At 38.8% G+C, this 26408-nt stretch overlaps 3 protein-coding genes across 3 annotated transcripts; all 3 read right to left on the bottom strand.

Moving 5' to 3' along the window:
* Positions 1–175: 175 nt before the first annotated feature.
* Dnapol-zeta (DNA polymerase zeta catalytic subunit) lies at positions 176–17963 on the bottom strand. Its single transcript, XM_071787275.1, has 35 exons — positions 17675–17963; positions 17435–17576; positions 17132–17318; positions 16926–17019; positions 16324–16806; positions 16008–16236; positions 14445–15899; positions 14241–14277; positions 12830–14159; positions 12608–12755; positions 12096–12467; positions 11830–12018; positions 11428–11740; positions 11030–11348; positions 10630–10878; positions 10412–10525; positions 9913–10331; positions 9480–9708; positions 9170–9349; positions 8147–8370; positions 7613–7745; positions 7361–7462; positions 7099–7223; positions 6830–7013; positions 6643–6746; positions 5948–6064; positions 5753–5868; positions 5624–5681; positions 5103–5351; positions 4776–5016; positions 4045–4591; positions 3202–3968; positions 2827–2912; positions 2504–2651; positions 176–2410 (listed from the first exon to the last, which is right to left on the bottom strand). Exons 1-35 carry the CDS (start codon positions 17795–17797, stop codon positions 1061–1063), a joined length of 11163 nt encoding a protein of 3720 aa, XP_071643376.1. The 5' UTR covers positions 17798–17963; the 3' UTR covers positions 176–1060.
* A 465-nt stretch (positions 17964–18428) lies between these two features.
* Nup75 (nuclear pore complex protein Nup75) lies at positions 18429–21648 on the bottom strand. Its single transcript, XM_071787865.1, has 9 exons — positions 21488–21648; positions 21017–21122; positions 20551–20898; positions 20016–20395; positions 19633–19952; positions 19351–19568; positions 19047–19265; positions 18820–18919; positions 18429–18743 (listed from the first exon to the last, which is right to left on the bottom strand). The coding sequence occupies exons 1-9, from the start codon at positions 21515–21517 to the stop codon at positions 18533–18535; spliced, it is 1932 nt and encodes a 643-aa protein (XP_071643966.1). The 5' UTR covers positions 21518–21648; the 3' UTR covers positions 18429–18532.
* Positions 21649–22858: 1210 nt separating this feature from the next.
* On the bottom strand, positions 22859–26204 carry LOC139819002 (bifunctional purine biosynthesis protein ATIC). The gene is made up of 7 exons (XM_071788118.1): positions 26058–26204; positions 25297–25500; positions 24856–25144; positions 24292–24783; positions 23728–24123; positions 23357–23621; positions 22859–23186 (listed from the first exon to the last, which is right to left on the bottom strand). The coding sequence occupies exons 1-7, from the start codon at positions 26074–26076 to the stop codon at positions 23067–23069; spliced, it is 1785 nt and encodes a 594-aa protein (XP_071644219.1). The 5' UTR covers positions 26077–26204; the 3' UTR covers positions 22859–23066.
* Between the last annotated feature and the right edge of the window lie 204 nt (positions 26205–26408).

Genomic DNA, 26408 nt, shown 5'->3' with positions numbered 1-26408 from the left:
TACAATCCACTAATTCTTAAATTTCACTGGTTTCTGTAATTCACTAGTAACGTTTAGTAAGAGAAAAGTTTAATCTGTTTCGATATTAAAAAATTTGATGAAATGACAAAACCGTGACAAAAAAAATTAAGCTTCTGCGTCTCTTTATTGCAACTCTATTGAATTATAGCATTAGAAGTGAGAAATCTTACTTTATTTTGATTTGTATATCATCATTTGCGTACATTTCGAGATCTCAACAACAAACAGATCAAGTTCTAAGTAGCTCGTTTGATAGCTTGAGTTTAAATTATATAGTTTTATTTTTTTGCATTACTCTGCATTGTAGTATAATTCAATCTGCATGTCTCTTACATTACACCACCCACCACACATCCCAGTAAAAATGGATCTCATAATAAAGGATCGAGAATCATTACACTTTCGTGAACCAAAAAAAATTCAGCTAATTTATCGAATTATCGAACATGCAATAATATGCAAAAAAATTTATTCCGACGTATATTGCAAGAAAAAATTAACATGCTTCTTGCTTCTGACGGCATAATTCAATACAGTTGTAAAAAGGAAAAAGAAATTTTAACCAAGTAAGAAAATAGGATTTAATCTGATTCTTTATTACAAAAAATAAAGATAAGAAAATTATAAATAAAATTATTTTATTACATTACTAAAACATAAAAAATTACATCTTTATATCAAAGAACGATATATCAATACATAGAATTTGGCAATTACAATTTAAAGATAGGAGATAGCAGAAAATAAAATTTAATCAAAAATTAAATTTAATGATACTATGATTCCTACGGGTGCATTCATGGAGTGCGCTATTGACGTCATTCTATCCTTGTTTTACACCTAATTAACGATAGACTGATATAGCAATAGCGTTAATAGCGCGCTCCGCGAACGCATGATAATGATATAAAGAGTTTCATTCGTTAACAGATATGCATATTTTACAAGTTATTTAAAATATAACTATCAACAATTTCTGCTTTACAGTGTCCATATTTTTTTATCAATTTTATCATACAGAGTATTCTCTATGTTAACGCTACCTGTCCAAGACATCCTTATCGAAGTCTCTAATTCCCTGATTTGATTTCTGATATCGTAGGAACGTATTCGCCCCGGGGAAAACGTCTTGTTGCATGCGTTCGACGTTACACGTATAATTTGACTTCTGTAATTCCCTACCTCTGGGCAAGCAATTGCCGATATTGTCATTGCTCTCAATATCACAATATCTTACCTGTTGTCGAGCACAGTCATCCAGGCCGGGTAACCGACTCGTGCGTTTACACCGCTGATCGTTAGCGTTATGCTTTCGATTTTCAAACAATTCCGGTTTTGAATCGATTAGGTTTTGTATCTTAGACAAGTCTACGCTCACTTTGAGACAAAAATCATTATTTTTCGCCCTGGTCTCGCCATTACGACGCACGGCATTCTCCTGAAACCCTACACATCGAATAAATTTTCTTGAATCGCACGCATCGATCTGCTTATTCAGGATACTATGTTCGTTAAATCTCGTAATGTTCGAAACGCGCGCGATATTCTGATTATTAACCTTCGGTCTCATAACGTTCGTACTATCTAAAGGTTTGTAACCGTTCCATAACGTTGGAGAATCATCTGTATGATTATTGCCGATTCTATCGCCGTTAACATGTCGACTTGTCGGAACAGTGATATCATCTTGCGATACTTTCTCAACATTTTTATTCATGTTAACAACGTTCAAATCAAAATCGACACTGTGTATTAGCCTATTACTCTCCTTACAAAATAGCCGAGCCCCGGGCCTATCTTCTGCAGACGCGGAAATCGCGTTGCGCGAATGATTGGACGCTTTATGCTGCTGTACACCCTCTAAACTGACCCGTAAACCCTGGTTGCAATTGTTCGGAACGATTGTTACGCCGTCCGTAACACTATCTACATTCGTATTATAAATTGTTTCATTTACTACACTTAAATTAGTATCACTGGAAACGCGACGGGTCTCATTGTTATTCTCGCCACAGAAACGATCACTCATAGTCACTGCGTCATCAACATTGTTCATCGAATTTACATCATCAAATGTATCGCTACGCGAAAGCATTCTGGATCTGATCGGATCTAAATTCTCTTTAGTGTCGTCCTGACCGTGCGCTACGTACCTAGCGCATGTACTTTTGTCGTTAATTGAACAACTCCCATTTTTCGAAGAGCGGAAAAGCTTGTCGGAACGCTGGCCCTCAGCCGGGATATTGTCGATATGATCTGAACTGCACGAAGCTCTACGAGACGCAAGGATGGACGATTCTCTCGACTTCCGCGATGTAGCCGATCGATTCTTACTCTCCCTGGGTTTCTTCATCGGGACATTTACGGAAAACGTATCGTACAGAATCATCTGGGCAATACAGACGTCACAATTAAATAAATATATGATAAAAATTGGCAAAGTAGTTCATTATCGTAATTCGAATCCATGTGAAGTATATACCTGAATGTTGTTGGATTCGCCGACTTGAAATTTAAGGTCCTGCAAATTCATGTAGCGCGGTATCAGTCTAGGTTGATGACAGGTGTTGTGATTGTTGGTGACTTGGGGGAAGACACTATGGGTATCAATGTCGTGTCTGACGGCCACACTACGCAGTAATAAAATTAATATTAATGCCCAAAAGAATGTAGAGTATTGTTTTCTGAATCTGTATTTAATTTCCACTCTTCTTCTCATCGCGCAGACTCGTGAATTATTTACAGATTAGCTTGTGCAATAGGTGTCTTTGAAGCAAGACACCTGAAAATTTGCTGTGCACTCACCTCCTATGGAAGTCACTTGATGGGTCGTCCCTCTTCTGGCCGGCCGAATCGACCTCAGCAGGCCGGGTGCCTGCATCCCCGTCACACTGTTAGAATCGCAAGATATACACTGGAGAGGAGGTACGGGGAAATTGATTTGACAACACATACTCTCCCCGCACCATGTTTCTCACCAGATTGTATTTCTATACTTTATACTCGATTAAAAACGCGGAGTTTATTACGAGAGTTTATTGTACAAAAATATTTTTTCTAACGTTAATCATACTAAGTATCTGCAAGTTTCTCTTAGATATTTTCCAACGTTTAATAGCCAATTTTTGTTGTGCGAACGTTCAACGTAACAATTTTCGGAGTTCTTAGTGAATTACTTACGTAGGATTTGTTTGAGGAATCATTTCCAGCACTGGATGTAGTAACGAATATATTTCCCTTCGAGGCAGCTTCTTGCTGATTTACAGCTAATTGAGCGTTGGTCAGAATGGGCGCAGTTACACTGGCCATTATTGGTTGATTTAAAACCACAGTTGGGTTGCTAAGCATAGGTTGATTGCTAAGCACAGTGATATTATCCGTCACGCGCGGCAGAATTATGCTACTCGATGGTATAGCAGTATATACATTTGTTTTCTCTGGCGTTACCGCACTTTGACTAATTGTAAATGGGTTTGGTATTTGCTGCAGATAAATCGGCATTTGCAAATAAACTGGATTGTTCTTGCCAATGGCCAGATATTCTGTACTTCTATGTGCAACAGAATTTTCTTTGCTTTGTTGTGCGTTAACGGACACATTGTTTCCTGATATGCTGCACTGCACATGATGCACATCATCATTATGAAGCGGCATGGATTGTGCAGACAAGTTACGATTATTTGACAGCGGAATAGTAATGCTGTTTGTAGGTTCGTTTAACATCGGAATAGCAATGCCGTTTGTAGTTATGGATGTACATTTCAAGAGACTATCATTTTTTCCAATCTCGCTGGACTTTCTTAAAGATGTGCTGTCGTTTTGCTGCTTATTTGTACTATTAATTGTGTGATTTGGATTCATTATATTATTTAGTTTGTTTGTGAAAATAATGCTTTCGTCAAAACTGTTTCTTTTAATCTTCTTGTGGTTGTCAATAGCGTCACTCGCTGCAACATATAATATAACGTTATCAATTACGGTATAACAATATACATATTTCCAGCTTTCTTTTGTCGAATTTACCTTCGTGCAAGCTACGCTTCGTCGATACGGTAAGGTCGTCACGTGTCAAAAGTTGCGTATACACTGTATCTGCAGACATAGACGAGGTGCTATTCTTAAATGTGACGTTATCGCATACATCAGGTACACTCTCGAAGACTTCAGGTGGCAAAGAAGTAACGTTAGTAATTTTGATATTCATAACAGACGTTTCGTCTGTATCGTCTGTACCAGCCACATTTGTTTCCTCCAAATTATTACCATTCGAGGCAACTAGATCTAACGTGGATTTTCGTGCCGCTGCTACACCGAGTTGATCCGAGATGGTAGATATATTTTTGCTCGAAGCCTCTGGCTCTGATTCAATAGGTTTTGGTACATTGATATTATCATTATTCGCTAAATCAAATGTCATTACATTTTGGCTCTTGGATGTTGCAGATTTTTTTTTTGTGTTTAATAGCGATTTTAATAGCGATTCAGTCTTCTTCGACGTCGATGCGCAAGAGTCCCGCGAGCTACCTGATTGAAGCGTAGGTACATTTATTCTTCGTTTTACCGTAACAAGCTGTAATAGAAGCAAATTAAATAAAATCAATAAATTTTCGATAACGCACACAATTGTGTTTAACGAAAATTCGGATGCTTTTCACTATTAACTATTAAAAATTAAAATAGATAAACTATTAAAAATAGTTAATAGTTAAAAGCATAGTTGGACTTTTTAAAATCAATGTACTTTAATTATTTACCTGCACCTCGTCATCGTCACTTTCATCAAGTGTGATAACATCCGCCTCCTTCCGAGTCGGTTGAGATTTTTCCTCATTTTTGCTAGACGACTGTCTTTTTTCTTGAGAACCAATTACCTTACTTTCTTGCGGAAGAACAGTCGATAGCTCCTTTTTGTCATCGTCATTATTTGATGATTCGTTGATATTTTTTGGACTGACCTCAGTAGTTACATTCCTTTCAGTATTTGTCAATTCCAAGCTGCAAAATAACACAGCAAGTTACGTTAAGATACATTTCATAAAATCGGAATACTTTCTGTTATTATTATTATCATTATTATCAACCATTTGCTTAGCTTGATCATTTCTTGTTGCAACTTAAAAGATCGTGGCCCAGGTCGCACGCTAGTGTCCGCAACAGAATCCAGCAAAGAGGTGGAAGGTGAACTGTTAGACAATAATCGTGTGGGCAATTCAGTTCCTACAGAGATATCTGTTTCTGCATCACTGTTCAAATCTGAATCTAAAAATGAATCTGAGTCCGAGCTTGAATCTAATTGTACGTCTGGATCAGGCTCTTTATTTTGACTAGAACTAAAAGCAAAAATAGACATATAGATTGGTTATTGCTGCCGAGAGATGTAAATTATTCAATTATCATATTTCAAGATAAATATTTTAGAAACTTTCAACAATCTGTAAGTCCCAGTCTACAATAGGTGTTTTAAGCCCTAAGCCCTAAGAAATTGACCAATCACAGTCAATTATTCTCCTCAAATTCAACTGTGATTGAACAATTTCTTAAGGCTTAGGGCTTAAAACACCTATTGTAGACCGGGACCAAGAATAAAAACCATGATGCATACCCAACTATTGCAGAACTATCGCCCAGTCTTGTATGTGCTTCATTGTGTTTGGAATTACCTTCACGAAAGAAATACACAAGATTAAAAATGTCATAATTGCAATATATTATTTTTTTATGAGATACTCACTCAATATGGAAGTACACTCCTCGCATTCCCATGCCGGATTAGCCCAAATTAACTGCCCGCAAGCCATATGGATGCCTTGCGAACCGCAAGTTCGACATAGCGTCAACTCCCATTTACTAAATATTTCAAGAAAATTCTGTAATGCTTCTCACACCGTATATAGCTTTAATATTATTATGAGCAACTATTACTTACGCATTGTTACTTATATGCTTCCTTCCCTTTGGACAGAGACATTTTGGTGCGTCGCACTGATCGTGCCTGTACAAAAGCTCTTCGAATGCGTTTGGTACTAATTCCCACGAAGCATCTCTAATTTTACGACAAAAAAAATATTCTCATATGCTATTTTGTATCTTATGTATGTATGCAATATACAGCGTAAATGGTTCGATGGTTAAGAACCTGAAAGACGGCATGTAAAATAATTTTTAGTTGTTAAATTTCTTAACAATGGTGAGCGTCATCTGATAGCAAGTCACGCAGCAAGCGGCGAAACATGTGACATCGCTATAAACAATCAACGACGCGTGACGACACTGTTGCTAGATCCAACAACTAATCTATCAAGCATGTCTACAGAGTCGGACCTACCGTTTCTCATACGCTCAGAAGTTTTAATTAATAACTCGATAACTATTGCGAATTTTGCAAAATGGTAAAAGACTATTCTTTTCAGTTTAACCGAATCTACCTCCATGTTTCAGGTTCTTACCATCGAACTGGATACTCTTTATAAGTGATTGGTAGGCAACATCAATAGTACTAATTTTAATCTAAAAATAATTTCTGTGCATTCTTAATCTTGCACCAACAATTAACGTTCATAGGACTTGAGAAATTGCAAATTAAAAATAAAAAAGTGATCGCCAAATTTTGTTCCTACTTACTGGCTCGGCACGAAAATACCGTACTCCTGCATAGCCTTTTGAAAATCTTTCTTATTGTTACATAAGGGACACTTGAAAAAATATCCTGCGCTTAAAGCAAGTTGCTGAAATAAGAGTTCATCTAGGTATACATATATATATTCTGTATTCATATTATGAATGAAATAAAGCCGCTATTAGGACTAACCTGAACACAATTACGATGAAACCACGCGTCCTTTCTACAACAGGGGGCCCACAAGGTCTTCACAAAGTCATTAGTGTTAATTTTGTCATAACAAATATAACATAATACACTATCTACAGAGCGAATTTGCTTTAAAATCTGATCGTCGATCTTTTGTTTCGGCCTATGATTTACGCAGTACGATCTGAAACATTCCAAATAAATTAACTTGAATGGTCACATGGCAATCCCAATGTCGATCAGCCCAATCCGGTACTTTTCCCCCTTACCTAAATTCACCGAAAAACTGATGTAGAGAGCCAGCTTTCAAGCCGCAGGGAAAGTGGAAAATCCGTTTACACTTTACATTACAGCAGCCCAAAGTAGCACCGATTTTCTTGCAGTACGAGCACGGCTAAAATCATTAAGATGTACTCATCGTAACGTTCATCAAGTTCACAACGACAAACACAAATATAACTGTTTGCAATGAAAATGTTAACGGACTGCAACATATAGAACTGGTATTATGCTACTTCTATTGATATGTACCAATTTCTTTCCTCTGCGAAGCTCTTTTTGTATGTCTTCCGCCAGGAATCCGAGTATGCCTTCGTCGTCATTTCCCTTCTGTTCCATGTTCGAGGACAAGAGCTGTAAGGAAATTCGTGTGGATAAGTAGCGACGCAACAGGCAGTTCTAGGCCTCTTCTAGATTACGCATTCTTATTAACAATTAGCGTAGAGAAGATAGAAACAAGTGGAGATCAGAGGTATCGAGATTGCCTCGCGGACGGCGACCTACCAGACAATAGTAGTGCGTAACGATCCCATCGTGCTCGTAGATCTTTCCGTACTCCACCTCATTGTCCTCTTTCGAATTGCAGAAGGAACAGACCTTGGAAGTGGACGGGCTGTCCTTGGCGGACATCGTGTGCCTGAATAAACAGAAGACAGCGAGCAATTAGAGCCACGCCACGGGCCACGGGATGACGATCGGCAAATCAGGGTAGCAACAAGCGACTCGCGCCGCCGAGATCGGCGAGCCGTGACGCAATCGGCGAGACAAATGCACGCGCGAACGATCTGATGGAGATCGGTAAATTCACCTGGTAAACGCGTCGTCACGCGTGAAGAGAATCACGTCAAAAGCACCGCGAGTCAGTAGTCGAAACCATGATGGTCAAAACATAGTTCCTCATAGGCCGTGGGGGAGGACGGGACGGGGCGGGTGGGGGGAGGGTGAGGGAGAAAAATCGCAATATCGCAAACAAAAGAGCCTCGATCAGCATTGACAAGGGATCGGGCGTTTTATTGAAATTGAAGAAAAGCCTCGAACCTGAATGGATGTCGATGCAATACCGCTAATGCCGTTGATCGGGACCGTGCTCGAGGCGCGTCATTCCAGAAGCCACCAACGGTGACAAAAGGTGAGTCTTTTTCCTTGCTCTCGTCGCGCGGGACTCGGGTCTCATCAACGAGGAAAGTCTCCCTCCCCTTAGATTCTTTCAGATCTCCATTCCCGTTTGTCTCGAGTCTCAAGGGGAACGTTCTTTTAAATATTTACGCCGTGCCCATTGCCTTGCCTTCCATTTATTTGGAGGGAAAACGAATGCTGCCGATCGCTCGCGACTCGCGACGCTCGCTACTGATTAGTTCGAGAGACACAGCTGTAAAGAATGCGCGTTTGTCATTGGTCGTCCATGCAGGCCCATGCGAATCGACAACCAATCGCAATCTTTCTTTATACGGAAAATAAACAGCCTGCAGTGCTGGGCAATTTTTCGAAACCGTCGGTAAATGATGGGAACTGATATCATACTGTAGGTATAATGGTATTAATTTACCGATCGTCGTGTCTGAATATTTTATATTTATCTTGGAGGTCTTGAAATCTGAAAATTTCAACGTGACAATCTAAATTCATGAAAATGAACAAAGTATTAGGAGAACATAATCAGCAAGGAGGTCAGATTATCTTTCATCGATTTTTCAAAAATTTTAGACTTCAAAAATCGATAAAATATCAGGAGAATGTAATTGGCAAGAGTTTGATCTTATTTAAAGCTCCAAGAAATTTCCTACCTTTTTTAAACAAAAAAAGTTGTCCGTGCTTGTACTTATCTTACGTTACGTTTTCTACGCTCAGATAGAAATATAGGAATGGAAATTTAATTAAAATTGATATACCACTCCATTTCGCATATTTATTTGTAAAAATAATACTTCACTGACAGTATCTACAACAATATGTTAACAAAAATACTATTTTACAAGACATTTGTAATTTAATTGAAACTAGACCACTTCCTTTTATTTTTTACCATTTCAGATAAAAGATTCATTTCCACACTGTAAATCAATACCACTCAGCAATTGAATTCAATTCCTTAATTCCGCTGGAATTATTTCCGTAAATAATACTGTTCATGTAGGAAACTTGTCCGAGCTCTTTGCGAGCTTGTGCCAGTCGGTATAAAACAGGACAGTCCAAGGATACGCATTCTATGCCGCCTAATTGTCCAATACAAGAATGGCAGATCTGAAAAAAGTTCGTTATTAAATAATGATCATTGACTGATCGCAGTTTACACCTTAAAGACGTTTAACATAAATTCACGTCCAATAATGATGCACATTTGCACAAATCTTATTTCTGCGTTTATGCTTACAGCAGCAATTTGTTGATAATTCCTTTCCAATTGTTTGACCTTTTCGAGAAGTATGAGAACGGTCCGGCTCGGTTGCAGAAGGCAATCCGGACAGATCTCTTTATTGGTCTGTTCCCCGCAGGTGATGCACGCCGTGGAACTGAAGAATTGACGAATAGTAGATTTCGGATTGCCTTCACCCAAGTGTGCGATATTATCGAAATTCGAACGGTGGGAGATTTCTTTATACCTGCAAACACAGCGTCCTATTATCCGCGCGACTGTAACACACTCGATGAAACGCAGTGATTACACGCGTTACGATTATATCTTATCTTGAAATGTTCGCCAAAAGAATGCTCAATAATTACATTTATAGGTAATTTAATATAAACGCGAATAAGGATTATCATGGAAGAAGTGAGACACGCAATTCAATAAGACACGCCCTTACCACACGTTGACGTCGATTCCGAATAAGTTGAAGCATCGATTGAGAGGCGGTATGATGACTTTCGTTATGTAATACACGGAGTTCGGGATTAATGACGGATCGGCGACGACTTCCATCGGCGTACGCACGCAGTGGATGAGCGCCTGATTCGGCGCACCCGCGACGATGACGTAGCGTACGCGCTCGCTGGTGCGCGGCACAGCGCGCGGATCCTTCCTGATCAATCTGCGTGTCAGCTCTAACGCTGGCACGCAGGCATTGGCCTTGTAGCCACGTATCCCGCGGAACTCCTTCGCGAACGTCAGGTCCAGGATGGACACGCGTCGCTGAAAGATCTTGTCGAACTGCCTGTTCACGTACTGCTTCACCAGAGAAATGTCCTTCGTCTCGAACAAGATTTTAAGGGCCCTCTCGAGTATCTGCAATATGCAAATGTTTAATTTAAAAATTATGAGCACTGCCCTTTCAGCGCGCTTGTCTCGTGGTTTCTTTTCTTTACTTTGGAAACTGCCGGACACCCATCTCTGCGAACCGTCTCGATGCCTTTCGCCAGGAACTCAGGCTTCTCCTGATCGCGAGTTTCATACATGAATCCGCAATATCGCTTCTTTGTCTAAAATATTGAATTTAACAATTTGGTCATCGATCTTTGTTTTATATATATGACAATCATAATTATAATATGTGCTGATCTCTCGTTAATTCTCAATATCTTACTTGCAAAATACATGGATGAAGAACTTTCTCAAATTTGAGCTTGACAGGCGGAGGATTGATCGCGGTAACAGCATCCGCGATCTCCTCACCGATAGTAAACGCCTCTTCTCGAGATTTTCCGGGTAACAGTACAAATAAGGAATCTGTATCCCCATAAACCACTCGTGCGCCCCATTTTGGGGTGGTTTCCACCAGTTTGATCGCACGTTCCAACGTCTCTCGTCCTTTGCTAACTACGCTATCGCCTATCTGCAATCAAATCTCATAAAATGACAATTTGGTGACAGAAGCACATTAAAGAATTTTGTCAAATTAATTTATCTTTATATATTATCTTTATTTCATCTTTATATATTATCTTTATTTCATCTTTATATATCTCGATGAAATGTCTTCGTACCTCGATACACGGCATTCTACCGCTAAAATTGGCGGATGTATAGCCGTAAGTGACATTCGCGATTAATTTGAGGCCCAACTGCTGAGAATGAAGAACGCGCTGCAACGTACGATTTTCCGCCGGATGCAGCTTCATGGACTCTTTCACCATCAGACGCGTATTCAAGATTTCCGTCAGCATACGCGGCAGTATTCCCTGACGTACCTCTTTCTTCACAAAGGCCACGCCGCAAGGCGAAAAGTTCATTTTATCTTGTAACTTTAACGCAGTGTTCTTCTTCATCCTTAATGTCGCTGCGCCAAACTGGAATGGCCCGTATCTAACAGACGAAGATATCAAATTAATGAGTTTAATCCGATTTTTTTGATACTAAATATATACTGATACCGCATACTCACTGGCCTATATGTTCTATCCTTCCTAAACAGGTAGAGAAACAGTAATTGTAAGCAATGATCATGCTCGGATAAAGACTTTGGAAATCAAGCACGATTAACGGATCGGTATAAAATTTGGACTCGGGTTCCATGATCAACGGTAAACACTCCGGCGCTCGCATCTTGGCTCTCTGCTGTACGGACGGCGAGATCGGAATGTAGTTCATGGGTTTTGCCAATCTGAGCATCATAGACTCAACGCGAAACTGTGAGCCTCGCGAGAAGACTTCGTAAAATTGTATGCCGAAGAGACGGGCGAGCTCGCACGTGCGACCTGCAACGAAACTTTATAATGAAACGACGAACTTGAAAAAGAAACCTTGAAACAGAGGTAATACTGAGAATTTAAATTCTTGGTCCTACCTATAATATCCAAGTGATTCAGAAGCTTGAGAGTGCCTACGACTCTGATGACATAATGACGTATTACTCTGCTTTTTATTATCATGCTCTCCTGTTTCCACCAAGTGGACAACGTTTTGAAGGAAGGACACGGAATTCTTTCGTGTAAAACGTGATGCATGACGTTCTCGAAGGTGTATGTCAGTAATGCTGGAAGAAATTAAAGTTACTCCCCCATTTCTCTTTGAACAGAGAGAATAAAAACTGATCTTTTTAAAATATCTCACCTGCTTCATGTCTCATGATTCTCCATACGTCAAGGATATTACGACCAGCTACTTTTACCTCACCTACGTCGTCCTTTTCAAACACGTGAGCCGAGTCAGATTTGCCAAAGATCTGCATGTGCGGAACTTTTGAGATTCTCACTGGAAAGTTATTGAGACGAAGATGAGATGCTCGCTGAAATACGTAGCCCCATGAAAGCGCCTCCACTTCCCAGCCAAGCAGAACGTCTGGATTGTGGCGCTCGATCAATTTTACAAGACTATCGAACGCGTCCCGTTCCGTCGCAACGTACAGGATTGGACACATCGCGCTGGCAGAGTGGATCTTGTTGAGTCTTGCGCTTATAGAGTTAGGATTTACAATTATAGCGCCTAAAACGAGAAAAAGAGAAGAGATTATCATGGACAATCTTGCGTCACACTTCGAGAGATGTCAAGTCCCGATTCGCAAAGCAAAATCTTGAGATATGAAATACTTTTCGCATAAAAAAATTCTTGGTTTTAACAATCACCATGTTCCATCTGCTCACTGGCGTCAGTCGGGGCGTCGTTGTAAATCGCGTAAAATAACGCAGCGATGGAATCACACTGCGGATCAGGCAGGAGATCTTCCCGAGTAACGACGTGCACTTCGAGAGATAACGACGTCAGATACTGATGCTGCGGAAAATTCAATGAGACGTGAAACGAGTCCGGGGGATTTGCCGTGCATAGAATTAAGATAACGAACTTACTACTGTTACCGCTCGAGCTTTCTGAAGATTCTCATTCGAGACGTTACCGTAGCTCCCCTTAGACGAACATTCGATCTGACCGTACGACACACCCAGCTGCGTCTTATTTTCTTTATGTAACAACGGGTTTTCCAATGCCTTTTTCAAGGAAGAATCCAAACTGTTCTCCGATATCTGCGAATTATCAGAATTTCGTGTACGGTCTGATTTCCCGCTTTCGTCAGACGTTCCACTCAGCGCGCTTTGTCGAGGCATAGGCGAATGCATACGTCCGTCCATGTTTGAATCGTTATGTATTAAATTTCTAGATGTTCCCGGCTGGGGTTTGATCTCTTCATCAATGGCATTAATTGACGGACGCTGTACATCTTGCACATTTTTACACGTCTCTCCCTTGTTCTGCTGGCGCGATTTGACATCAGCATTTTTATCCGATATGTATTTCTTAGCTCTAATCCAATTTTTAACATCCTTAGAAGATGGTGGCTCCATAAGTGGTTTAATCGTTAACGAGCTATATCCAGCAAGGGTTCGTTTGATATGGTAAGACTTTACACTCGCTCCGGAGGGATGAAACTCGTTGACTTTCATTCTTCGCCACAGTGTGAGACTCGTGACCTCTTCCAGACTGGATTTAAACGCAGGCGCGTCGAAGTACGACGCGTTCGTGTTGAAGGATTCCCTTTGTTTCGCGAGATCGAGTTTGTTGCTGAAAAACGGTTTCTGCCATCTGCACTTCGGAATGCCGTACATCGTCATACTTTTCCGGATTCTTTCAGGGCTGGGAGGCTTGTACTTCGTAGTAATTGTAATTATCGCGTTCTTCGACGGGCGACGACCACCCCGTTCCAACGACGAACCTTGACTGTCGCTCTCCAGCTTTTGGTTGAGATGCTGGGTGAAAGTTGTGTTGCACACATCTTCTTCGTCATCGTCGAGATCGGTTTCAGGAATAATGTCGTCGTGAGTGGACTTTTTCGCCAAGTTTCGCACATCTAGCGCGTAGCTTCTTTCAGGAGATACATCGTTATTACTCTTTTCCGTGCATTGACTGTTCGGGACACTGTCGTCACTGTTTTCGTTGCCGGAGACAAGTGCAGTCACATCTACGTGTACATGGTCACTCGAATGCCCAAGCGCGATTGAAGTTTCAGATTGGCCCACGTTGTGAACCGTCTTTGCGAGAGTATCTTCTTCAGCCAAGAAAGACAATCTTTTACGAACCTCTTTGCTTCTGTTAATCAACGAACTTTCACTGTTTTCTGCTCTCTGTTCGTGATCTGGTATTGACTCGTCGATCGTTGATGTTTTATCAGTTTTTACGATATGGCTACAAATATAACAAAGATTATTTATATAATTTAAACAATATTATAATTTCTTTAAACTACGTGAAATATACAGATCTTACGCGGTGTCTGTTTCATTATCAGTGTCACCATTATTTTCTGAAAAAGAAAGAAAAAAGTATTTTTCACTTACGTGTAAAAAGTAATAAATTGAGAGTGCAATTTATGATTATCAATGAGATAGCATTATTAAATCAAAAGTATTCTACGTTATTTTTTTTTTTTAAATAAATTCCTCATAAATATAATAAAGCTATTTGAATTACCTAGATCCGAATTTAAGAATTTTTCACGAAGCAAGCTCACACGTAACGGACGTATCTTGTGTTTTGGCGTAGTGGAAGGAGCATCGGGTATACATTGATTTTTCTTCGGAGATCGTTCGCCCTGTCGAACAGGACTTTTACCGGATTTCGGAGACGTTATAGTAATATTAAGAGGCGAGTAATTTCCCGACAATTGCGGACTCCGAGGCGCCTTGCCCGGAGAATTATATCTCCTTTTTGGCGTTTTAACGCCCGCATTTTTTCGTTTACCAGGTGACACGTGATCGTCGTCTTGAAGATCGAACTTCCTTTTCTTCGGGGTGACCTGAACTATACTTTGCGGCACGTTCTTCTTGCCAGATTTATAAGCGCAAACACGTTTCTCCTGTTTAATATCCTCGACGATTGTCACATCAGCTTCGGATTCAGCATCGCTCGAATCGGTAGCTGTAGCACCGTCGATATTCGATAATGTAAACTTTACTGAAAAATTACACCGTTCGTGATGTAAGCAGTAATCGCTAGTCAAAAGAACTCCTTTTTCAACACACGATTTGGAATCCCGTTCACAGTTACACTTGTCCGCTTCATAATCTGCTATATAACTGTTGTGTTCTAAAGTTTCAAACGTCTCTATATCATCTATATCATAAACATCCAAGTCTCGATGATCCGGTTGTACCTGACGTCGAACAATATATAATTCTTCCTCTGTTTTCCTATTGTGTACAATTCTTTTTTCATTATCTTTTAAGTAACGTGCGTCTCTTATGACAACACTCGTATCAGTATGCGGATACTTTGTACTTGTACCTCGCAAATTTTTGCTCGATTTCAAAAAGATATGAAAACAATATCTATTTACAAAGTTGTACAATTCTCTTCTTAAGTGACATCTGCTGGGATTATTTACGATACATTTAACAATGTCCATTAGGTTTAAATTTCTATATGAAATACACATGGCATAATCTTTTCTCGTATTAATGACAGAAACATAGCTATTATGTTTAGAATTTTTAGTTATTTTAGAAAGGCACTGAACTGCCGTATTATCTTTATTACTTAAACTATTTGTAGTTTCTTTTTCGTACTTCAATGTCTCATACAAATCATCAACTCCATCAACTTGGGGAAAATTCACGAGTGTGACATCTCCATCATTTTCTTCAGTAACGTTTGAATTATCTGCAGATTCAGTGTTTTGTTTGTTATCTGTATTGTCACGTTGATTGGATCTCTGGTTATACACTGATTCCCAAGAACTTAGATCTAGATCTAAGCTTGTGATATTCAAATCCTCGACCTCTTCTTCCTCCGGATCATTTTTAACCGGCTCGCTGAACGTAGAATATTGAGACCCGAGAACGCTATCGTCATCTACATTGCTCGCCATTTCATTTTCTTCCGCTAGGTCAGCTAACATTTCCACCAGTTGTATGTCGTCTGCATCCACTGTATGCAAAACAAATATTTTATTGTTACTTTAATGAAAAATATAATAAAAAAAAACATTTTTATAATATATTCAGTAATATACACTAGTGAATATAAAATACTTACAAATACTAGTATCTGTTATATTACTTAGACTTCGAGTTGGCTCTAAAAGTGCTGACGAGGCTAATTGCAACAATTGACAATTATCAGAAACTGTTCTTTCTAGATTTTCCTCAGATACAAGAGACTCATTGTGGTTTAGAATATGAGATGCATCTAAGACATTTTCATTATCTTCCACTTCAACAGGATACGAAGGTACCGTCGTATTTGGAGTGATTGTCTCATTGGTCTGAAATGAGAAAATTAAGCAAGATTTTAATATGCATGTATACATTAATTACATTATCATAATCCAAACAATGGAACAATGGAATACTTGTGATATAGCGTTCAGTCTTTTCAATAATTGGCCCTCTTGAAAAAGATCACTACTCGTTGGAGGTAAAATAATTTTGCTGGGAGTTTTGGGATATAATAATTGCGACTTTGCGTCTTCTAAACCAGCTTCGGCCCTCCTTGCTTTCTCCTCGTCCCAGATCGCGGCAAGACCAGGATTCAGCTCCATATTTTTAGTGACACCTTGCCCGTTGAGAATCTCTGAAGCGTGCACATCCACTTCCAACTCGCACATGCTTTGTCTCGTTACGGATATCGGAAGGTACGTTTGCGTGTCTAGCAAATCCATTGTAGATCTGCTTTGGCTGTCTTCTCTTGCGCATCCTTGCAAAGGGTGCCTGTACTTTACGCTGTTCAAATTTATTAAATTCATGCCATAGAGATTGTAATCTATCATGAATTGCAGAATATATGGGATGTGTGCCTCGTACGGCTGCAGAGTTTGATTGAGAACAGCACCATTCTGAAAAGAACGAAATAAATCCATTTCGTTGTTCCATTCTTACCCCCTTAAAACGGCACACAGTATTGCACGATTATGTCTCGTGTGCAAAATGATAGAAAAACAGAACTGTTTAATACCTGCAGCAAATCCGCTGTCCTTTTAATTATGGCTGGATTATAAAAATATATTTTAAAAAACAAGTGTTCCTTCTCGTGATAACCGTAGAAAGGTCTGCAAAAGCGATATACATTACGCATCTGATAAATACAATGTACAATACTCTCCTATGTTAAAAATAAGATTACTAATCATCCATCGCAATTTCCAGTTAAACTTTCCTTACATTCCTGACACTCGCTGGATCTTGTAGACGTGTTGGCTGCTAGACAAAGCTGAACCGAAGGATGTGTTCAGCGCAGAATCGATCGCCGCAGCCAGTTGATAAGCATAGCTATCCGTATTCTCCCGAACAGTGCACGCGACATACATGTACGGAAAGACACCGTGAATGTGCAAGCATGTCTTCTTGCCTGAAAATCCTCAGACTTTATGTGGAGACTTTTCGATAATACTCATTTTAAAATATGAATCTGCAGCGTAACTAGCATATCAGGAAACATGACAAAGTTATGCTACTTTGACTCACCCGTGGCAGTTGATCCGAACGCTCTGATTATCGGTACCTTTTTTACTTCGGAGCCACGGAACTCCGAGAATGTCACGTCCAGCTCGGGTACCGGGGACGTCTGATAACTGTCAATATTTACCAAAGTGATGGAAAACATGTTCTGCAATGAATATCATGCCGTGACGATTACGAATATAGATATAGCGTAAATAGAACAGCGTCTCGGCAAATAGGACAATTAACGAAATCTTTGCTTACGAGATGCGGGAGGACAATCGTTACGAGACATGTGCAGACACGTGCAAACCGACTCATACGACGTAAACAAACGGAAGCGTGGTGGGAGATTAGGTTTGCTCCTTTCGTCTGCACTTTCTGCATTTAAAACGAGATAGATAGTCTAGCTTTTAGTGCGAGAAGAAGATATAGAACGTAGAAGGTGCAAATATGTTCAAGACCAGACAAATCACCTGTTTTTAAAGTTTCTTTCGATTTACATTCATATTTTAGTTACCACAAAAAAAATGAAATTATACCTAAAATAATAAATCTCAATGTTATAAAATATTAAAAACAGATGTTCTTATCTTTTCTACCAAATATTTTCAAAGATATATTAATTATAAATAGGATGAACGTATTATTATATTGGTATAAATATATAATTGATTTTTTAAATTTTAGAAAGAGTGAAAGAAATATAAACATTAAATATAAATTGTAAAATCGAATAAAATTTATATCTATAAATTAAATAAAAAAACAAGTGTTTGATTTATCAATTTATCTTGTTTCTTTTCTTTGCATTTAACTATTTGTAAATTTTTATTACATATTTTCCAAAAATACCAATATTTTTCATTCTTACGACAGTATATTTAGTAAAAATATCGTATTTCACAAATGCTCGATTTCATATATATTTGTAGTGTAACTTGAACATTTTCTTTTTCTTGTAAATAAATAACACACAGCGTATGGGATAAAAACTAACTGACTCAATTAGAAAAAAAAGATCGTATAATTAGAAAATGTATTTGTAAATTTAATTACAATTTATTAAAGGAAGATATTGGAGATATCACTATACAATAGATAATACAACAGTGAATGCGGTCAATGATCGGCCTGGCAGCCTTCTAAACTTAAAGCTCGTGCGAGATTTCGTGCAACGGCTAGTCGGAAGGCGGTAACCTTGTCTTGAAATTTCGGATCGTCCCCATGAGCCTCTACGCAACGTAGTAACTCGTAGCAATCGTTGGACGAAAAGATTACGTCTTCCGCTTCCAACAGCGGTATAGCGTCCGTGAGCAAAATGGACCAAAAACTGAGAAACAAAAATTTACGAATTAAATTGCGAGTTTCATGTATAATCGTAAATATCCTTGAAACGAATAACTTACTACTTCGGCGTCAAATTCGAAACTAGAAGAGACACCAGTAGGCTTGCCGCTTCGCGATGTTCGTCCATTCCGTACACATGATGAAACTCACAATATTTGCCTATAAAATTTTATATCAATTACAATATACGATTTATATGTGTGACGACAAATAATTACATTGTTATACGTTAGAGAAATATTCATCATTATTCATTCTCGTTGGCGATTACATATAACTCTTTTACCTAAAAATGTGAGTCTGTCGCTGGCCAACATGCAGGAGCCCAAGTTCTCGAGCAGATCGCGACATTCCAATTCCCCGTATTCCGCGTAATGCTTCAAAAATTGGTCCGCGATGTACGTGGTAAAATTGCCGTCGTGTGCCTTGAGCGCCCACGTAAGAGCGTTGCCCAATCTCCCCTGTCTTATGCTCCTCATTCCTTGGATCTTGCATATGCTAGTGACTAAGAATCTTTTTTTTTAGTTATTATAAATCTCTTCGAGCCAAGAGAGACAAAGAGAAAGAGAGAGAGAGAGGTCGAATTTTACCAACGTGCGGCATATTATTGTCCCGCGCGACGTCAATGATTTTGTTGATTCTCGCCTCCGTGCCCGTTGGTAGCGACTGCAACAGGATCTCCAGCCTAGCTAAACCTTGCGTGGGGCAATGTATCAAGTAACTCGCGCCGCACTGCCACAATGAACGCTGGCTCATCAATGTAGTGCCGTACTCCAATATGAGGGATTCATGAAGCTGGGCAGTCACGCTGTAACAAGATAATATAATTCACTGATAATTATAATTATTTCTCAACTTGCATTTCTACCCACTTGGTCTTTTCTTTGCTGAAAATGTTTAATTTTCCACACTTGTACAACAGGTCCATCAGGTGGGCTGCGAACCAGCCGTTATCGCTCATATATTGTATCTCTTTGATAACCTGATACAAATCATTTTCCATTAAAGCAAGGATTACACGATCTAGATGTCTATTAGCTTGCCATCTTTCGACCACGCTGTTTGCGTAGCGCGAAAGTTCCATCTGTTTGCAGCAGGGAGCTGAATAAAATAACTTTGCTGCCAATAATTCGTACCACGCTTCCGTATACATGGAATATTCCCACAATACCGATTCGTCTCCCGATATCAACTGCAAAGCCAAAATATTACCTTTCACGTTGAAAATAGAGAAAAACCATTAATATTCCTTTACCTTCATAAGCATCTCCAAATTGCTATCTATAACGAAGTAGTTGGTCTCTAGATTTGAGCAAAGATCCATTTGCCAGTGCTTCCATCGCATAATAAATTCGTTTACAGAATATCCGCCGTATACATTGTACACGGGCATTGTTCTAATAATATTGTCCGCAGTAACGAACGCCGAATGGTCCGCTTTGCTGTGCATCGCCAGGAGGCGGCAAACTATATTTAATTTACCGTGGAACGCACAGCCCATCACAGCCTCCCAATAATTCGGATTTTCTAAATCCGCACCGATCGTCTTCTGCGACAAAATTTTTGACGCCGCCAGTTCTCTCGAGGGAAAATGAAAGCTGATCCACTCCAATAATTGCGGTAGCACAACGTCGCCTGATAAACAAGGTGCAAACACCGTTTTAAAAAAAAAAGATTCCATGTACTTAAAACAAAAAGAAGCTTTTCTAACATAATATTTGTATCTACATTTATATTTCTGTATTATTTCGTAGATTATACTTCACGTATATATTTTTAATTCAATTTACCTGGTACAACGTCGACGTAGAGAATTTCCGTTAAATGCCAGACGCATTCCACCTGGTAAAATATAGTGAGAAAATTTTCCAGCATCGTCTTCTCTTCCGATAACGGCTCCTTCGGTAGTATCTCTTGCAAGTTTTCCACGCAGGCTCTCAATATAGACCTATATTGTTTGCTGTGCTTAAGAAGCTCCGGCCTAATGTCACCGGAAGAGGAAGACTTGAGCTTCTGAACTGACAGAAAGATACCGTTGCTCTCGTTAACCAGCTTACGCAAAAGCGGTGAGAATAATATGATTTCCGGTCGGAGAAAATGTACTTTGGCATCGCAAGGCGCAAATTTACTTTTGGCATCTAAAAGAAATTCTTGATTTAGCAAAATAGCAGTTTACATTATTTTTAGCTCATATACACATCGAGAAATATAGATCTGTATATATATGATTTTTGCATATTTATATTATTTGGCAACCTGGCGAAGATTTGTCCACATGTTTGTACGCGTGTATCCCGAATCTGTTGCTATTGATCCAAGTTGTCGCGATACCCGCTCTGCTGCAGACATCGTCCGCGATAACCTGCAAAACCCAAGGAGTTTGTTATTCAGCAAGTAAAAAGGATCATAAAATGAAATTATAAAAGTTCCCCGATTTCCTCCAATATCTGTAGTAATAAAAAATAACACTTCTGACACGCAATTAAGTTTTAAAGCCAAATTTGTACAGATTTGTAAATAGACCAGATGCATAAATAAACTCACAGACAATTCGTAAAACATTGATTACGAATAATCTAAGTAAATTTGCACATGATAGTAAACTTACACGATAATTTGACGATGTAACGTCGTTTAATTTTGTATTAAAAAATTGTGACTGTCAGTGATATATTTGTGTATCTGGTCGAATTTGTAAATAGCGTTTTACGTAGATATTTTACTAACAATTATCTGGGCGTTATCGACTTCGTCCATGATCACTCGACTTGCTTCTCTCTAAATTTGTATAAATCACGCTATTATTGTAATTAATATTTCTGTAAATAAAAACTTTGGCGGGGTACCGAACGCCGCAAAGCCGTACATCGACATGACGAGCGACAAAGAGAGGAAAGTCTTTGCACCTTCGAGTCCTTTGATCTTCGATGTAAAAAGATATACATTAGTCGCGCTCAGCAGACCAAGCCGCTGAGTCGCAGTCGAATGTGATTGGCTCTTACTTTTAGAACCAACCAATCAGCGCAGAGTGTTGATAAGGCGAACTCAACAGTTGTGTCTGGTGAACGCGGCCATTGCGCATAATGGCGGCCGAAAAATAGGACAGCCAATCAAATTTTTGGAATTGAGAATTGAGAATTGAGAATTGAGAATTGGGAATTGAGAATAGAGAATTGGGAATTGAGAATAGAGAATAGAGAATTGAGATTTGAGAATTGAGTATTGGGAATTGATAATTGAGAATTTTGGGAATTGAGAATGGAGAGTTTAGAATTACTGAGTATTTTATCATGTATGGAATCATGTTACTGTACAGATTAAATTATTTAAGATTCCTTAGTCTTGAAAATTGAAAATTTTTGATGTTGATAAATCAGAAATTAAAAATTCTTATGTTGATAAATCAAGAAAAGAAAATTCTTTATGTTGATAAACTCAAGAATTGAAAAATTCTTCATGTTAATAAAATTCTCAAAAATTTACAAAATTCTTTGTCAATAAATTCTAAAAAAATGAAAAAATTTACGTTGATAAAATTCTTGGAAGTTGATAAAATTCTTAGAAATTAAGAAAATTGTTGGAAAGAAAAAATTCTGGATAATATCAATGGAATTTTTGGAATTTTAGATAGTGCTCGTCGATTATATTCTCTTGATACTTATAGATTTTTTGTGGATTTAGATTTTTGTGCTAAAATTTTTTTAATTGCAATTTTTATAATTTCCGTTTATTTTGTGTGTGGAAATAGGATATGGAGGGATAGTTAGAAAACAACTTTTGTATCAATAATGCACACTTCATTACATATTTAAAAATTACAAAATATTGTACAAATTATTAGTAATATATACAACATATTTGCATTCTCAAGATATTTAGTGCTTATAAATAGTTTCTTTCCATTTTTCGAGCATTCAAAAGAATGGGGAAAAAATGGAAATTGATTGACGTCAGTAGAATCGATAACTTACGAAACTCATAGTTATTTAATCTGATCATCTGAAGATATTAGAAATAAACTGATATAACTACTTTAACTGAACTAAAGTCAAAGTATATGCGAGATAAATTTTTCGATAGATCACAGCTACAACAATGTATGCATATATACGTTTATATTCAACATTTTACATGTAACTGCGCATATAAAGCTTAATAGACATTAGAAGTAAAAAAAGCGGTACAAAAATAGCTTTTATGTTGTCGCTCTTTTCATATTGAAAAGCTGTAACATTAATTGGAAGAAATCTCTCGACTCGATACATCGTATAAAAATACTAACAATGTATAAAATTCTATTTTAGATTTAATGATGGAACAATCGAAAACCGGTGTGAGCCAGCACTATTCCGTGTTCGTCGCAAGCATCGATTACTGCTGCGTCGTTTGTGGAACCAGCAGGACTCGCAATAAACTTGACACCACTCTGTAACGAGAGGAAAAAGAATTATAAAAACATATAAAACATAGTAAATTAATATTTATGAAAAAGATAAGTCGGTCGAGTGACGTTTAATTTATTGATGTTTAAATTTAAATTTAAATTTGTATACGACTGTATCTAAAATAAAGGTAATATATAATAATAATAATTACAAGTCTAGCCCTGTCCACATTGTCTCTGAACGGGAAGAAGGCATCGCTGCTCAGAGCAACATTGTTCAGCTTCTTCAGCCACTCGATCCTATCGCTCTCCGACAGTTTTTCAGGAATGACTTCGTACATAGCGGCCCAGGTAGCTTCATCCATATCCTTCCCAATGGACCCGTTGACGTAATTGTCAATAGCATTAGAAATCTCCGCTCTTTTCACACCCTTCTTGAACTTCATTCCTGTTACCTTTGAGTGCTGGCGAAGCCACCTAATAATATAAAAGTATATATAGATAATGCAAGATAACTTTCATAACTATTGCCATGTCTTTGGCCATTTATTTTTTATATATGTATAATAAAAAGATAACGAACCAATTATCGGCCTTGTCCCCCGCAAGCCTAGTACAGTGAATTCTAGATTGCTGTCCAGCTCCTGTGCCGATTACTTGCCCGTCTTTGGCATAACAGACAGAATTGCTTTGTGTATACTTTACGGTGATGGTGGCCACGATCAGATCACGGATAGCGTTTTCCGGCAGAGGACAAAGTCGAAGACTCGTGACGACATTGTCGAACGCCGACTTGTCGATAATCGCGTCGTTACGTTTCTGCTCCATAACCAGGCCGTACAGAGTCTTGCGTTCCATCGGAGACGGTTCGTAAGAAGGATCGATTTGAAGCACACAATATGCGCCACCCTTCTTCTTCTTCAGTGTTTTAAGAGCCTCTTCCGAGTAGCCAGGCGCGATAATGCCGTCTGAGACTTCTCTATAAATAGTTACAGAAATGTATTAATATAAATATTACCATCAATATTACATATTATGTTATTATATTATCATCTTACATTTGTGAGAGAGATATTAATACAATATATTACCAATATTGTATCAATATTATCATCATGCATTAATATCAGACATTAGCATCATGTACCTTGAAATAATCTTGGCTGTTATAGCGTCGCACGGTTCAGACAATGCGATGAAATCGCCAAAACTTGACATTCGATCGGCACCTCGCGCACGAGCGTAGGCGGCTGCCAAAGGCGTGAGCTGATCGTGAAGATCGTCCACTTGGCACAGCTTCGCCTGTATACTGTCCAGGGGAACGCCGACTGCGGCACCAGCCGGGCTGACGTGCTTGAAGGAAGTCGCTGCCGGTAAGTTTAGAGCGGACTTCAATTCTTTTACCAGTTGATAGCCGTTTAACGCGTCGCACAGATTGATGAAGCCAGGTGACCCGTTCAGCACGGTCAACGGCAACTTCTCCAGAGTGGTGAATATCTGCGCGGGCTTCTGATGCGGATTCATGCCGTAGCGGAGAGTGAGCTGGGAGACACCGGGGCTATATTGCTTGCGGAAGTAATCCGAGATAGCGTTGTCGTATTCGGCGGTGTGAGTGAACGCTTTCAGGGCTAAAGTTTGCCTGGAAATTATACATACATTTATAAGGGATCTCGCAAGATTGCAATGCTGCATTTATATCGTGCAAGCTTACCTAGTCTGCAACGAGGTATTCTTGTCGGCAGCGGTGTCCATCTCTTTGATGACCTTTTCGTAATCGGTCGGGTCACAGATAACAGTAACTCTGGTATGATTCTTGGCAGCCGCGCGCAATAAAGTCACACCACCGATATCGATGTTCTCTATCGCGTCCTCGGCCGTCACGTTTGGTTTCGAAATGGTATTTACAAAGGGATAGAGATTGCAAACTACCACCTGGATAAGATCATAATTTTGCTTCTGAAGATCTCGAGCGTCGGAATCTGTCAACCTGGCGAGAATGCCTGTCATGGTAAAAATAAGAATGTAAAAATTATAAGGATTGCATCACAGCTTAGTCGTACATATTACTACACAGTTGTTATTGCGCTTAATTAAATAACATTTTGATAAATATGAATAAAGTCACTTATAATTGTAACAAATTTATTCTTACCAGCATGAATGGCAGGATGAAGGGTCTTGACGCGTCCACCAAGCATCTCGGGTGCTCCTGTAACTTCAGAAACATCTTGCACCGGTAACTTGGCGTCTCTCAATGCCTGTGCGGTACCTCCAGAGGCGATTAGAGTCAATCCAAATTCGTGTAGTTTCCTTGCCAGTGGTAACAGGTCCGTCTTGTCAGATACGCTTAAAAGAGCTGAAAATTTCATAAAACTGATTAGTATCTCTGTCATTGTTTATAAAGTATTATTATTTGTAAATAGAAATTACGAAAGATGTGAAAAAAATATATATATTTTAAGTATAAATATTGAGGAAACAGTTAGAAAATCTATATAAGCATGCAAATATCATTTAATGTTTTGTCTCTTCTTCGATATTCTTCTATTCTGTGTATGTTTGTTCCAGTAGCATAAATTTTTTATAATTATAATTCTCTCGATTTATATTTCTTTATTTTAATCTACAACATAAAGTAATATTTTGATTTTATATACAGAAAATTTATTAACTTGATTTCGTATTAATCAAAATTTAAATTTTATGCCTAATAATGCAGTTGCCAAGTAAATAAACAATTACGATTAAAACGTAATTCGCTCTTATAGATGGATGAGATCCAGAGAAGAATATTTTAAATTGTTAACGTTTCGTTAACAAAAGAAGAAGTAGATCCGGCAAGCGTGCCCCATCACGTGCCGGTCAATTAAAGGTTAATCGTCGTTTCTTATTCAGTTCTATGAAATAGCTCACCTAATTTGTTCGCTGGCATTTTCAGGCGTTAGATCCGGAACGGGACGCAGAACTAAACAAACAGGTTGTGTTTATCTTTCTGAACAAAGCCGGTCTGCAAGTATTCCTATACCGAGGGAACTTCCTTCCACGCTCGATTGGAAGCAATTTAGGCGATGCGTGGCAAAGAGGATGTGCCACCAAGGAGCACGTATTATATCGAACGATATAATGTAATACACACATCCATCTCCCCTGCAGACGGCGAATAGCGTAAATACGATAACACGCGTGTGACGTTGACGGCATGTCGCAATAACAAGCCGACAAGTGGCAACAACAGCAGAGGAGAACAGCAGGTCAAATGTCATC

This window comes from Temnothorax longispinosus, chromosome 9 (assembly GCF_030848805.1).
Source record: "Temnothorax longispinosus isolate EJ_2023e chromosome 9, Tlon_JGU_v1, whole genome shotgun sequence".
NCBI classification, from domain to species: Eukaryota; Metazoa; Arthropoda; class Insecta; order Hymenoptera; family Formicidae; genus Temnothorax; species Temnothorax longispinosus.
Note: the sequence above shows the minus strand (reverse complement) of the source record. Positions and strands in the feature narration are given on the sequence as shown.

Excerpts from the sequence above, each read along its gene's own strand:
- Dnapol-zeta (XM_071787275.1), bottom strand. The coding sequence starts at position 17,797 with ATGCAGAAAGTGCAGACGAAAGGAGCAAACCTAATCTCCCACCACGCT. Across the intron at positions 11,741-11,829 it reads GAATCACTTGGATATTATAG|GTCGCACGTGCGAGCTCGCC; the intron begins GTAGGACCAAGA and ends GTTTCGTTGCAG. Across the intron at positions 10,879-11,029 it reads GTAGAATGCCGTGTATCGAG|ATAGGCGATAGCGTAGTTAG; the intron begins GTACGAAGACAT and ends ATTTGATTGCAG.
- Nup75 (XM_071787865.1), bottom strand. The coding sequence starts at position 21,517 with ATGGACGAAGTCGATAACGCCCAGATAATT. Across the intron at positions 20,396-20,550 it reads CTACGTCGACGTTGTACCAG|GCGACGTTGTGCTACCGCAA; the intron begins GTAAATTGAATT and ends CTTGTTTATCAG. Across the intron at positions 18,920-19,046 it reads CGACAGACTCACATTTTTAG|GCAAATATTGTGAGTTTCAT; the intron begins GTAAAAGAGTTA and ends AAAATTTTATAG.
- LOC139819002 (XM_071788118.1), bottom strand. Across the intron at positions 25,145-25,296 it reads TCATCCTGCCATTCATGCTG|GCATTCTCGCCAGGTTGACA; the intron begins GTAAGAATAAAT and ends TTACCATGACAG. Across the intron at positions 23,187-23,356 it reads ATGTGGACAGGGCTAGACTT|AGTGGTGTCAAGTTTATTGC; the intron begins GTAATTATTATT and ends CTCTCGTTACAG.